Source organism: Rana temporaria, chromosome 2 (genome assembly GCF_905171775.1).
Source record: "Rana temporaria chromosome 2, aRanTem1.1, whole genome shotgun sequence".
In the NCBI taxonomy this organism is placed as follows: domain Eukaryota; kingdom Metazoa; phylum Chordata; class Amphibia; order Anura; family Ranidae; genus Rana; species Rana temporaria.
The window spans coordinates 7,846,124-7,861,593 of record NC_053490.1 but is presented as its reverse complement, the minus strand read 5'-3'; the positions used below and the strand labels follow the sequence as shown (position 1 = coordinate 7,861,593).

The 15,470-nt window shown below is 51.1% G+C and overlaps 1 protein-coding gene across 3 annotated transcripts in view; it reads left to right on the top strand.

Moving 5' to 3' along the window:
• FAM168A (family with sequence similarity 168 member A) overlaps positions 1–15,470 on the top strand; it is a 187,295-nt gene that overhangs the window by 151,241 nt on the left and 20,584 nt on the right. For all 3 annotated transcript variants that reach the window (XM_040339796.1, XM_040339794.1, XM_040339795.1), the window contains one exon: positions 5,984–6,064. In XM_040339796.1, the coding sequence (XP_040195730.1) occupies positions 5,984–6,064 (81 nt within the window). The remainder of the gene's footprint in view (positions 1–5,983; positions 6,065–15,470) is intronic.

Below are 15,470 nucleotides of genomic sequence, written 5' to 3'. Positions count from 1 at the left end.
ATGGGTCCAGTGAGGGCTTTTTAAGTATGGGGCTGACTAGTGCATGTTTCAAAGAGTTAGGGAAGATGCCAGAAGAGAGGGAGAGATTGAAGATGTGGGTAAGAGAGTGTAGAATAGAGTAAGAGGGTGAACGTAGCATTTGTGAGGGAACAGGATCCAGAGCGCAGGTGGTAAGATGGACATTGGTTAGTAATTTAGCGACCTCCTCTGTAGTGGTGGGGTTGAACGAGGGAAGTAGTGACTGTACCTGTGTGCATGAGGTGTGAGGTGTGGAGGATGTCTGAACAGTAGAGATCTCCTTGCGAATAGTATCAATCTTCTGTTGGAAGTGATTGGCAATCTCCTGGGCGTTGATTGAGTTAGTGGGTGGAGGCAGTGGAGGATGAAGGAGAGAGTTGAAGGTAGAGAAGAGTTGACGGGGACGGGATGATAGGTTTTTAATGAGGGTGATGAAGTAGGTCTGCTTGGCAGCGAGGAGGCTGGAATTGTATTTTTGGAGGGCAGATTTATACTGGACGAAGTCTTCCTGGGACTTAGTCTTGCGCCACTGGCGCTCGAGAGCACGGTTGTGTTTTTTCAGACTTCTAGTATCATCAGTTTGCCAGGGTTGAAGGGGGCGGGGCCTTATTCTGCGTGTGGTGAGGGGGGCCAGTCTGTCCAGTGATGCTAGAAGTGAAGTGTTGTAGACAGAAGTGGCTAGGTCGGTGCAGGACAGGGGTGCAATTTTGTCATAGAGGTGGTCAGTCACAGAGTGTAGAAGAGAAGGGTTGATATGCTGCAGGTTTCTACGAGTGACTGTTAGGTATTTGGAGGAAGAGGAGACGGAGGAGAGGGAGAGCGTGAAATTAATAAGGTGGTGATCAGAGAGGGGGTAAGGATCGATGGAGAGGTTGCATGGAGTGCATAGGTGGGAAAAGACAAGGTCAAGAGTATTGCCTTCAGAGTGAGTAGGAGCATGTATCCATTGCTTCAGGTCAAAAGAGGAGGTTAGACTGAGAAGTTTGGAAGTTGCAGGAGTGTTAGCATTAGTAGGGATGTTGAAGTCGCCAAGAATAATTGTGGGGATTTCAGAAGAGAGAAAGTAGGGTAGCCAGGCAGAGAAGTCATCAAGAAAGGAGGATACTGGACCGGGGGGGTGGTAGATTACAGCTATCCTTAGAGAAACTGGGGAGAAGAGACGAATGCAATGCGCCTCAAATGAGGAGAGTGACAGAGAGGGAGGTGGGTGAAGTACCTGAAAGGTGCTATGTGGGGCTAAAAGGATTCCAACACCCCCTCCTTTGCGTCCACTGGGTCTGGGGGAGTGAGTCCAAAGAAGACCACCGTGGGATAGAGCAGCAGAAGACGCAGTGTCGGATTCGTGAAGCCAGGTTTCAGTGATGGCGAGTAGATGAAATGAGTTTGCGATAAAGAGATCGTGGAGGGACGCGAGTTTGTTACAGACGGAGCGAGCGTTCAAAATGGCACAGGAGAAAGGGAGTCTGGTCATGGGAAGAAGAGAAATGGGAACTAGATTGTGTGCATTGCGGCTGCACCCAGAGGGTGTAGGGTAATGGGTGCGTTGAGCACAGTTGGATGAAGGAGGCCCAGGGTTTGGGGAGATATCACCAGAGGATAGGAGAAGCAGGAGGGTGAGGGAGGTAATGTGGGAATGTGATTTATATGAGGGGACATGCCCCAGTGATTTGGAGCATTGGGCGTTTGACTTTAGAATTAGCAAGAGTTGGTGAGTGCAGTAATAAGGAGAGGACAGAAGTGAGGGCGATATATAGAGGGTGTAGGGTGGACCAGAGGGGTGACTGGAAGAAAGTTTGAGGATAGAAGACACAACTGTCAGAAGGAGTGGTAGAGAGTGCATTTTCAAAGGGGGAAGAATGTGAATTTAACTAAAAAAAAAAAAAAAAATACTCTGCAATACCCAGCCATACGCTGCAATACCCAGCCATACGCTGCAATACCCAGCCATACGCCGCAATACCCAGCCATACGCCGCAATACCCAGCCATACGCCGCAATACCCAGCCATACCCCCCCGCAATACCCAGCCATACCCTGCAATACCCAGCAATACCCAGCCATACCCCCCCGCAATACCCAGCCATACCCTGCAATACCCAGCCATACCCCGCAATACCCAGCCATACCCTGCAATACCCAGCCATACCCTGCAATACCCAGCCATACTCTGCAATACCCAGCCATACTCTGCAATACCCAGCCATACTCTGCAATACCCAGCCATACTCTGCAATACCCAGCCATACTCTGCAATACCCAGCCATACCCTGCAATACCCAGCCATACCCCTCAATACCCAGCCATACCCTGCAATACCCAGCCATACTCTGCAATACCCAGCCATACGCCGCAATACCCAGCCATACGCCGCAATACCCCGCCATACCCTGCAATACCCAGCCATACCCTGCAATACCCACGCATACCCCGCAATACCCACGCATACCCCGCAATACCCACGCATACCCAGCCATACCCCGCAATACCCAGCCATACCCCGCAATACCCAGCCATACCCCGCAATACCCAGCCATACCCTGCAATACCCAGCCATACCCTGCAATACCCAGCCATACTCTGCAATACCCAGCCATACCCTGCAATACCCAGCCATACCCTGCAATACCCAGCCATACCCTGCAATACCCAGCCATACCCTGCAATACCCAACCATACCCTGCAATACCCAGCCATACCCAGCCATACTCTGCGATACCCAGCCATACTCTGCGATACCCAGCCATACTCTGCGATACCCAGCCATACTCTGCGATACCCAGCCATACTCTGCGATACCCAGCCATACTCTGCGATACCCAGCCATACACTGCGATACCCAGCCATACTCTGCGATACCCAGCCATACTCTGCGATACCCAGCCATACTCTGCGATACCCAGCCATACTCTGCGATACCCAGCCATACTCTGCGATACCCAGCCATACTCTGCGATACCCAGCCATACTCTGCGATACCCAGCCATACTCTGCGATACCCAGCCATACTCTGCAATACCCCTGCCATACTCTGCAGTACCCAGCCATACTCTGCAGTACCTCGCCATACCCAGCCATGCTCTGCCATGCTCAGCTGTACTCGGCCTCTGTATGTGGCCAGGCTGTGGAAGTCTCACACATGTGGTATCGCCGTACTCAGGAGGAGTAAGAAAATGTATTTTGGGGTGTCATTTTTGGTATGTACATGTCATTTCCTAGAGCCATTATTTTCTAAAGGAGTGCAGTAAACACACTCTTTCACTGTGTTCATTCATAAATGAAGAACAGGAATGTGTTTTGCTATGCTTCCAACTGAGGCTGTGTACATTTGAGATTTGGGGTGCACACCCTAATGCCATAGGCTGTGCACACCTATGATGGTTAGTCTGTGCTGCTTCTCTTTTCACTGTCCATTCACAGTCTGGGAGGGAGGGGGCAGGTCTAAGACAATGAAAGATGGTTGAAAGATGCTGCTTATCAGACTGAGGACATCTTGTGGCAGAAAAGAAGTACTGCAAGGGATAGATCATTTTTTTGTTGTTTTTTACATTTGTGTCCTTATTTTTGCCTGGAGTTCTGCTTTTAAAACTATTTTGGAGGGAGATACGGGGCACATAAAACAGCCGACTGCTTTTTAATTGATTGACAAAAATTTGAAAAGTTCAAACAGGAGATATATTTCAATGTTGATCAGTTTATTGATATACGTTAATAATTGATGTAAACAGGATCAATATTTTAAAATCGGTCAATTGTTTTTTGAAGGGGGATTTATTTATTTTAACAAAAAGTGCGCGCTTTAATTCACTGGTGAACCTGCAGTGACTGGCGCAGTTTGGGGAGAAGGAACCCCCCCCCCCGCCCTTTCAAGCGCATGTCGCGCCTCTGTGACCGATATGAAAGCAAAGCGTCACTGTAGTAGTGCTGCTGCTGCTGCTACTACAGTGATTTTCTTTGCGTTGTGTCCCATGTTTAGCCGCTGTCCTGTGTCACCACATAAAGGAAGCACTAGAAAGAGAACACGTGACTTGTACATACAAGTACACGGTACATCAGAACGCATATCAGGAATATGAAAAGTGTGCCAAGCATCAGATATCCAGGGTTACCCTCTGAGATGCCAGCTCAGGGAAGACACAGTCCTGTAAACCCCAGTCACTGACACGGAATGGCCTCTGCTGCAGCCTTTTGCACCTTTTGTGACTTGCTACAAAGTTACAATGTTGCAGTGGGAGAGGAGACTGAGGATATGCTTCCTTCTGCCTGCAGCAGACTGACATCTTTTTTCCTAGGCAAAGTCGCAACTGGTGTTGAAAGATAATGATAAAGGGTGGCGCTTTTCTAAAAAAATTGTTCCCGTATAATGTGACGTGTTGGGGATGTGTTATGTTTAGCTCCTCTTCCTTATAGTGCTGTCAGTTTCTCACCACGTCCCTTAATTAATTGTATTGACAATACCCCTCCTGTACGACACCCTGCCTGTCCGACACCCCGCCTGTCCAATTCCCTGCCTGTCCGACACCCTGCCTGTCCGACACCCTGCCTGTCCGACACCCCGCCTGTACGACACCCCGCCTGTACGACACCCCTCCTATCCAATACCCCGCCTGTACTACACCCCTCCTGTATGACACCCCTCCTGTCCGATACCCCTCCTGTCCGATACCCCTCCTGTCCGATACCCCTTCTGTACGACACCCCGCCTGTACGACACCCCTCCTATCCAATACCCTGCCTGTACGACACCCCTCCTATCCAATACCCCTCCTGTACGATACCCCTTCTGTACGATACCCCTCCTGTACGACACCCCGCCTGTACGACACCCCTCCTATCCAATACCCTGCCTGTACGACACCCCGCCTGTCCAATACCCCTCCTATCCAATACCCCTCCTGTCCAATACCCCGCCTGTACGACACCCCTCCTGTCCAATACCCCGCCTGTCCGATACCCCGCCTGTACGACACCCCGCCTGTACGACACCCCTCCTGTCTGATACCCCTCCTGTCTGATACCCCGCCTGTACGACACCCCTCCTGTCCAATACCCTGCCTGTCCGACACCCCTCCTGTCCGACACCCCGCCTGTCCAATACCCCTCCTATCCAATACCCCTCCTGTCCAATACCCCGCCTGTACGACACCCCTCCTGTACGACACCCCTCCTGTCCAATACCCCGCCTGTCCGATACCCCTCCTGTCCAATACCCCTCCTGTCCAATACCCCTCCTGTCCAATACCCTGCCTGTACGACACCCCTCCTGTCCAATACCCTGCCTGTACGACACCCTGCCGGTCCAATACCCTGCCTGTAGGATACCCCTCCTGTACGACACCCTGCCGGTCCAATACCCTGCCTGTACGACACCCCTCCTGTCCAATACCCCGCCTGTACGACACCCCTCCTGTCCAATACCCTACCTGTACGACACCTTGCCTGTCCAATACCCTGCCTGTACGACACCTTGCCTGTCCAATACCCTGCCTGTACGACACCTTGCCTGTCCGATACCCTGCCTGTACGACACCCCGCCTGTCCGATACCCTGCCTGTACGACACCCCGCCTGTCCGATACCCTGCCTGTCCAATACCCCGCCTGTAGGACGCCCCGCCTGTCCGACACCCCGCCTGTCCGACACCCCTCCTGTCCGACACCCCGCCTGTCCGACACCCCGCCTGTCCGACACCCCGCCTGTCCGACACCCCGCCTGTCCGACACCCCGCCTGTCCGACACCCCGCCTGTCCGACACCCCTCCTGTGCGATACCCCGCCTGTCCAGTACACCTCCTGTCCAGTACACCTCCTGTCCAAATCCTCCTGCCTGTACCATACCCCTCCTGTCCAATTTCCTGCCTGCACCCCTGCTAATGTTCTCATTTTAGGTAGCAGATACTATCAGAGCTCTTCTTTTATTTGTGGCATTGGAGGTCTGTGTACTCATTATTTTTTCTCTTTCATCTTCAGGTTACCCCGCTGGATATCCCACGCCAGCGCAAGCCTTTAATCCCAACATGTACGCTGCCAGTAGCCCCGGCTATGCCCCAGGTAAGATCCTACCGCGGCCTCGCAGCACACGCTGTCATCAAACGCCGTCAAGCTGTTTCCAGCACAACAGGCTTGTGTTATGTATATTTCATGCCGCATGTTTGTCAGACGGAGGGGATCTCATACATACTGTTCTATCTTTGCCATTCACCTTCCAGTCGCTGCAGGGCAGAGCCATATGGCCCGGGACGGAGATCACAACCGTCTACTATTACCGGGAGATTCCTGCTTCACCTGTTCTCTGTCAGAGAGATCCTGAGAAGAAAGGAATTTAGGGCTATATGGAGCACATTCGCCCCGGTGAGGCCGTTCTCACAGACAGCGCTGACAGGGGCAACCGTATAAGAATGAAGAGAGTGCGCACCAAGCTGGCGCATTACTCGAGCAACATTAATTAACCCTTTCATGACTAAGCCTATTTCTAACATTTGTTGCTTACAAGTTAAAATCTGTCTTTTTTGCTAGAAAATTACTTGGAACCCTAGAGAATTAAATGGCAAATGGTGCAATATTTTATGTCGCACTGTATTTTTGCGCAGTGGTCTTTCAAACCCAATTGTTTGGGGGAAAAAATGCACATTCATGAATTAAAAAATAAACAGTAAAGTTAGCCCATTTTTTTTTTTTGTATAATGCAGGGGGTCTCCAGAGTTTCTAAACAAAGGGCCAGTTTACTGTCCTTCAGACATTACGGGGGCCGGACTGTGACCATCGGGAGTAGAAAAAGTCCTGACATCAGTGAGGAGGAAAAAAATGCCTTATCGTTTGTTTCAGTGCCTCTTCATTGGTGTCGGGGGGGGGGGGCTATTCTTGGTGTCATTGGGAGAAATTGGGCCCCATTGTTGGTTTAATTGGGAGTAATATTGCCCTATTATTGGGTGTCATTGGGCCTCCTTGGGAGGAATTGTGCTCCATTATTGAGTGTCATTGGGCCCCATTGTTGGTCTCATTGGGAGGAATTGTGCTCCATTATTGGTTGTCATTGGGCCCCATTGTTGGTCTCATTGGGAGGAATTGTGTCCTCTTATTGGTGTCATTGGGGGGTGGATTATGGCCCCAAGGGTCGGGTAAAAGCAAGCAAAGGGCCACATCTGGCCCCCCGGGCCGCAGTTTGGAGACCACTGCTATAATGTGAAGGATGTGAGGATGTTACACCGAGTAAATAGATACCCAACATGTCCTGCTTTGAAATTGCGCACACTTGTGGAATGATGACAAACTACGGTACCTAATAATCTCCATAGGCAACGCTTTTATTTATTTTTTACAGAGGAAGTCTAGTGCTAGAATTATTGCTCTCACTCTGACGATCGTGGCGATACCGCACATGTGTGAATTGAGCACCGTTTACATATGCGGGCGCGACTTGCGTGTGCGCTTTCTTTGCTGCGCAAGCTTAATTTTTATTTATTTTTACATGGCCTCTTCAACCACTTGAGGACCGCCTAACGCCGATATATGTCGGCAGAATGGCACGGCTGGGCACAGGCACGTACCTGTACGTCGCCTTTAAGAGCCCAGCCGTTGAGCCGCGCGTGCTGCTGCCGCCGCCGCCGGGGGGCTCGAGACTGCGCCCGCGGACCCGATCGCCGCCGCTGTCCCGTGATCGGTCCCCGGAGCTGAAGAACGGGGAGAGGTGAGTGTAAACAAACCTTCCCCGCTCTTCCCTGTGGCAGTGACACGGATCGTCTGTTCCCTGATATAGGGAACAACGATCAATGACGTCACACCTACAGCCACGCCCCCCTACAGTAAGAAACACAAATCAGGGAACACTTAACTACTTTAGCGCCCCCTAGCGGTTAACCACTTCACTACCATTGTAATTTTCACAGTAATTGCATTTTTATAGCACTTTTCGCTGTGAAAATGACAATGGTCACAAAAATCTGTCAAAAGTGTCCGAAGTGTCCGCCATAATGTCGCAGTCGCGGAAAAAAATCGCCGTTAGTGGTAAGAAAAAAAATTATTAATATAAATGCCATAAAACTATCCCCTATTTTGTAAACTCTATGGGCCAGATTCTCGTACATCCACGCAATTTTGTGCGGGCGCAACGTATCTGATTTACGTTACGCCTCCGCAACTTAGACGGGCAAGTGCTGTATTCTCAAAGCACTTGCTCCGTAAGTTGCGGCGGCGTAGCGTAAATCGGCCGGCGTAAGCCCGCCTAATTCAAATTTGGAACAGGGGGGCGTGTTTTATGTAAATCTACTGTGACCCGACGTGATTGACGTTTTTCCCGAACGGCGCATGCGCCGTCTGTGGAATTTCCCAGTGTGCATTGCTCCAAAGTACGCCGCAAGGACGTCATTGGTTTCGACTTGAACGTAAATGACGTTCAGCCCCATTCACGGACGACTTGCGCAAACAACGTAACTTTTTCAAATTTCGACGTGGGAACGACGGCCATACTCAACATTGGTACGCCGCACTTATGCCTCATATAGCAGGGGCAACTATACGCCGGGAAAAGCCGAACGTAAACGTCGTAACTTTACTACGTCGGCCGGGCGTACGTTCGTGAATTTGCGTATCTAGCTGATTTACATATTTCGACGCGTAAATCGGCGTACACGCCCCTAGCAGTCAGCGGAAAAATGCAGTTACGATCCGACGGCGTAAGAGACTTACGCCTGTCAGATCTAAGGGAAATGTATGCGTAACTGATTCTAAGAATCAGGCGCATAGATACGACGGGTCGGATTAGGACTTACGACGGCGTACATGGCGCTGCGCCGTCGTAAGTCCTTTCAGAATCTGGCCCTATAACTTTTGCGAAAACCAATCAATAAACGCTTATTGTGATTTTTTTTTTTTTTAACAAAAATATGTAGAATACATATCGGCCTAAACCGAGGGAAAAAAATAGTTTGTTTTTATATATTTTTTGGGGATATTTATTATAGCAAAAAGTATAAAATATTGCGTTTTTTGTTTTTTTTTCTCTAAATTGTCGCTCTATTTTTGTTTATTGCGCAAAAACTAAAAACCGCAGAGGTGATCAAATATCACCAAAAGAAAGCTCTATTTGTGGGGGTAAAAAGGACGCCAATTTTGTTTGGGAGCCGCGTCGCACGACCGCGCAATTGTCGGTTAAAGCGACGCAGTGCCGAATCGCAATAAGTGCTCTGGTCTTTGACCAGCAATATGGTCCGGGGGTTAAGTGGTTAAAAGTTGCATCTTTCCGTTTCTGGGTTTTAAAGAACTTTCTGGATGAGTTTTTTTTTTTTTTTTTTTTTTTTTTTTTTTTTTACTTCATTGTCCTCATTCTGTGCCCTAAAAATATACTTTAAATGTGGAAAGACATGTTCTAATTGTTTATCTGAACCACTGGGCTGGAAGTAATCCCAGCATGCCATGAACTTTACATTTTTTTTTCTTTTTTCAAATTTTAAATTTTTCATGAACGCCGTTTCCACATGACGGCGTGATAAATAAATCAATGGTTGGCGCTCATGCAGCAGCGCAAGGCATTAAAGCAGCAGCAGCAGCAGCGGCGGCATTTTCATGCAACGCAACATTTCCCCGCTGCTTTCATAATACGAGGTTCACTGAGCCGGCAGCTAAACAGATCCCCATTTTATTCCGTTTTTGTATTCCTAGTTCATCAGCTGTACTATTTACACAGCTAGTATAAGTACCTCCACCAGCTATAATATTATACTAGCCTCCTGTAATCTTCCTCATCACTGATTTATATACTGCACTGCCTTTATAGACCACAAGAGGCAGTCATGTGATTATTCCCTATTGCTTTCATCATTGGTAAGTCGGTGTTCTGTGAGCCGGCAGGTATAAAAGATCGCCGTTTATTCCAGTGGTGTGTATTCCTTGTCATTGGCTGTATTTTTAACACTAGTAGCTGGATTCAGGTACGGCGGCGCATCTTTGCGGCGGCGTAGCGTATCGTATTTACACTACGCCGCCGTAAGTTTGCAAGGCAAGTACTGTATTCACAAAGTACTTGCCTGCTAAGTTACGGCGGCGTAACGTAAATGCGGCGGGCGTAAGCGCGCCTAATTCAAATTTGGCTGAGGGGGCGTGTTTTATGTTAATGGAGGGTGACCCGACGTGATTGACGTTATTTACGAACGGCGCATGCACCGTCCGTGTACATATCCCAGTGTGCATTGCGGCAAAGTACGCCGCAACGACGTATTGGTTTCGACGTGGACGTAAATTACGTCCAGCGCTATTCACGGACGACTTACGCAAACAACGTAAAATTTTCAAATTTCTACGCGGGAACGACGGCCATACTTAACATTACTAGTCCAGCTATTTGATGGAATAACTTTACGCCTGAAAATGCCTTACTTAAACAGCGTATCTGTACTGCGACGGCCGGGCGTACGTTCGTGAATAGGTGTATCTTGTGATTTACATATTCTACGCCGAACTCAATGGAAGCGCCACCTAGTGGCCAGCCTAAAAATTGCACTTTAAGATACGACGGTGTAAGACACTTACGCTGCTCGTATCTTAGCCTAATTTAAGCGTATCTGGTTACCAGAATACGCTTAAAATTTGCGTCGGCGCAGATTCAGACTTAGGCTGGCGTATCTACTGATACGCCAGCCTAAATCTTTCTGAATCTGCCTATAGGATTCTACGCATTAAGGTAAAACATGTTCTGGGTGCAGCTCCCTCCTCTTATACTTACCTGAACACCTCTCGATCCAGCCATGTGCATCAGAGCAGCGGCTCTCCCAGGTCTCTCTCTCTCCTCATTGGCTCATATAGCAGTGGGAGTCATTGGCCCCTGTTGCTGTCAATTATAGCCAATGATGGGACACTATTCCTCCCACTGATACCAATGATGGGACACTATTCCTCCCACTGACACCAATGATGGGACACTATTCCTCCCACTGACACCAATGATTGGACACTATTCCTCCCACTGACACCAGTGATGGGACACTATTCCTCCCACTGACACCAATGATGGGACACTATTCCCCCCACTCACACCAATGATGGGACACTATTCCTCCCACTGACACCAATGATGGGACACTATTCATCCCACTGACACCAATGATGGGACACTATTCCTCCCACTGATACCAATGATGGGACACTATTCATCCCACTGACACCAATGATGGGACACTATTCATCCCACTGACACCAATGATGGGACACTATTCCTCCCACTGACACCAATGATGGGACAGTATGCCTCCCACTGACACCAGCGATGGAACACTATGCCTCCCACTGACACCAGCGATGGGACACTATGCCTCCCACTGACACCAATGATGGGACACTATTCCTCCCACTGACACCAATGACGGGACACTATTCCTCCCACTGATACCAATGATGGGACACTATGCCTCCCACTGACACCAGTGATGGGACACTATTTCTCCCACTGACACCAGTGATGGGACACTATTTCTCCCACTGATACCAATGATGGGACACTATTTCTCCCACTGATACCAATGATGGGACACTATTTCTCCCACTGATACCAATGATGGGACACTATTTCTCCCACTGATACCAATGATGGGACACTATTTCTCCCACTGATACCAATGATGGGACACTATTTCTCCCACTGATACCAATGATGGGACACTATTTCTCCCACTGACACCAATGATGGGACACTATTCCTTCCACTGATACCAATGATGGGACACTATTCCTCCCACTGACACCAATGATGGGACACTATTCCTCCAGGTGGGTTGAAAGAATGCTCTGTGAGCTGAGGGGCAGGTAGGTTGGAAGGTATACACTGTGAGTTGAGAGAAAGGTGGGTAGTAGGGATGAGCTGAGACCAGGGGGGACACAGTGGGTAGGAGGGATGAGCTGAGACCAGGGGGGACACAGTGGGTAGGAGGAATGAGCTGAGACCAGGGGGAACACAGTGGGTAGGAGGGATGAGCTGAGACCAGGGGGAACACAGTGGGTAGGAGGGATGAGCTGAGACCAGGGGGGACACAGTGGGTAGGAGGGATGAGCTGAGACCAGGGGTGACACAGTGGGTAGGAGGGATGAGCTGAGACCAGGGGGGACACAGTGGGTAGGAGGGATGAGCTGAGACCAGGGGGAACACAGTGGGTAGGAGGGATGAGCTGAGACCAGGGGGGGCACAGTGGGTAGGAGGGATGAGCTGAGACCAGGGGGACACAATGGGTAGGAGGGATGAGCTGAGACCAGGGGTGACACAGTGGGTAGGAGGGATGAGCTGAGACCAGGGGGGACACAGTGGGTAGGAGGGATGAGCTGAGACCAGGGGGAACACAGTGGGTAGGAGGGATGAGCTGAGACCAGGGGGGGCACAGTGGGTAGGAAGGATGAGCTGAGACCAGGGGGGGCACGGTGGGTAGGAGGGATGAGCTGAGACCAGGGGGGGCACAGTGGGTAGGAGGGATGAGCTGAGACCAGGGGGGACACAATGGGTAGGAGGAATGAGCTGAGACCAGGGGGGACACAATGGGTAGGAGGAATGAGCTGAGACCAGGGGGGCACAAGGGGTAGGAAGGATGAGCTGAGACCAGGGGGGGCACAGTGGGTAGGAGGGATGAGCTGAGACCAGGGGGGACACAGTGGGTAGGAAGGATGAGCTGAGACCAGGGGGGCACAAGGGGTAGGAAGGATGAGCTGAGACCAGGGGGGGCACAGTGGGTAGGAGGGATGAGCTGAGACCAGGGGGGGCACAGTGGGTAGGAGGGATGAGCTGAGACCAGGGGGGCACAGTGGGTAGGAAGGATGAGCTGAGACCAGGGGGGGCACAGTGGGTAGGAAGGATGAGCTGAGACCAGGGGGGGCACAGTGGGTAGGAAGGATGAGGTGAGACCAGGGGGGACACAGTGGGTAGGAGGGATGAGCTGAGACCAGGGGGGGACACAGTGGGTAGGAGGGATGAGCTGAGACCAGGGGGGGACACAGTGGGTAGGAGGGATGAGCTGAGACCAGGGGGGGACACAGTGGGTAGGAGGGATGAGCTGAGACCAGGGGGGGACACAGTGGGTAGGAGGGATGAGCTGAGATCAGGGGGGGCACAGTGGGTAGGAGGGATGAGCTGAGATCAGGGGGGGACACAGTGGGTAGGAGGGATGAGCTGAGACCAGGGGGGACACAGTGGGTAGGAGGGATGAGCTGAGACCAGGGGGGACACAGTGGGTAGGAGGGATGAGCTGAGATCAGGGGGGGCACAGTGGGTAGGAGGGATGAGCTGAGATCAGGGGAGGCACAGTGGGTAGGAGGGATGAGCTGAGATCAGGGGGGGACACAGTGGGTAGTAGGGATGAGCTGAGACAAGGGGGGCACAGTGGGTAGGAGGGATGAGCTGAGATCAGGGGGACACAGTGGGTAGGAGGGATGAGCTGAGACCCGGGGGGACACAGTGGGTAGTAGGGATGAGCTGAGACCCGGGGGGACACAATGGGTAGGAGGGATGAGGTGAGACCAGGGGGGACACAGTGGGTAGGAGGGATGAGCTGAGACCAGGGGGGACACAATGGGTAGGAGGGATGAGCTGAGACCAGGGGTGCACAGTGGGTAGGAGGGATGAGCTGAGACCAGGGGGGACACAGTGGGTAGGAGGGATGAGCTGAGACAAGGGGGGCACAGTGGGTAGGAGGGATGAGCTGAGACCAGGGGGGACACAGTGGGTAGGAGGGATGAGCTGAGACCAGGGGGGGCACAATGGGTAGGAGGGATGAGCTGAGACCAGGGGGGATACAGTGGGTAGGAGGGATGAGCTGAGACCAGGGGGGGCACAATGGGTAGGAGGGATGAGCTGAGACCAGGGGGGACACAGTGGGTAGGAGGGATGAGCTGAGACCAGGGGGGGCACAGTGGGTAGGAGGGATGAGGTGAGACCAGGGGGGGGGGGGCACAATGGGTAGGAGGGATGAGCTGAGACCAGGGGGACACAATGGGTAGGAGGGATGAGGTGAGACCAGGGGGACACAATGGGTAGGAGGGATGAGGTGAGACCAGGGGGGACACAGTGGGTAGGCGGGATGAGCTGAGACCAGGGGGGGCACAGTGGGTAAGAGGCATGTGGAGCCAATTTCATTATTAATACAGAATATGTGAGTATATGGTGTTTAGGAGAGTGAATATAGCAATGTATGGTCTTTAGGAGGGACCCGGATCCTTCAGCTCTATTCATACCGACATCAGCCACGGCCTTGTCCTAGTTCTTTCCATTCTCTCCTTCTCACATCAATAATTCACCAGCTCTTTTCATCCTTTCTCTTGTTGTCCCGTTACATTCTTCTTCTCTAGTAACATTTCCAGGACAGCCGTCCTGCAAGTAACCTTCCCTATCCAAAATGTTATACTTACCTGTCCATGCTTCTGTGACAGCCTGCTATTGCGGCCCACGGGCAGTCTGCCCACCCACCTTCCCACCACTGAATACTGTCCAACCCGTCCCTGGCTTCTGAGAAAAACCTTTTCTTATTATGGAGAGAAGATGTCTGTTATGCATCCCAAATATAGTCGGCTTAAAAAAAGCTGGAGCAGCTGCAGAGTTAGCAGTGGTGACATTGTAGCACCCAACGAAAATACCCCAGTGTAGCTCCCCATCCAAAATACCCCAGTGTAGCCCCCCCATCCAAAATGTCCCAGGGTAGCTCCCCCATCCAAAATGTCCCAGGGTAGCTCCCCCATCCAAAATGTCCCAGGGTAGCTCCCCCATCCAAAATGTCCCAGGGTAGCTCCCCCATCCAAAATGTCCCAGGGTAGCTCCCCCATCCAAAATATCGCAGTGTAGCTCGAGTTCCCAGGACCCACTGCCGCACGTGGCGGGCACTGGGCGGCAGATTTAACCACTTAAGGACCACCTCCTGCACATTAACGTCGGCAGAATGGCACGGCTGGGCATAGACACGTACCTGTACGTCCCCTTTAAGTGCCCAGCCGTGGGTCTCGCGCGCCCGCGACCCAGTCCGAAGCTCCGTGGCCCAGACCCGATCGCCGCCGGTGTCCCGCGATCGGTCACAGGAGCTGAAGAACAAGGAGAGGTGAGTGTAAACATACCTTTTCACAGTTGCAGTGTCAGTGATCGTCTGTTCTCTGATATAGGGAAAGGCGATCAGTGACGTCACACGTCCAGCCCCGCCCCCCTACAGTTAGAAACACACATGAGGTCACACTTAACCCCCTACAGTGTCCCCTAGTGGTAACTCCTAAACTGCAATTGTCATTTTCAGAGTAAACAATGCATTTTTATAGCACTTTTCACTGTGAAAATGACAATGGTCCCAAAAATGTGTCAAAATTGTCCGATGTGTACGCCATAATGTCGCAGTCACGAAAAAAAAATCGCTGATCGCCACCATTAGTAGAAAAAATAAATATTAATAAAAATGCCATAAAACTATCCCCTATTTTGTAAACACTATAAATTTTGTGCAAACCAAAC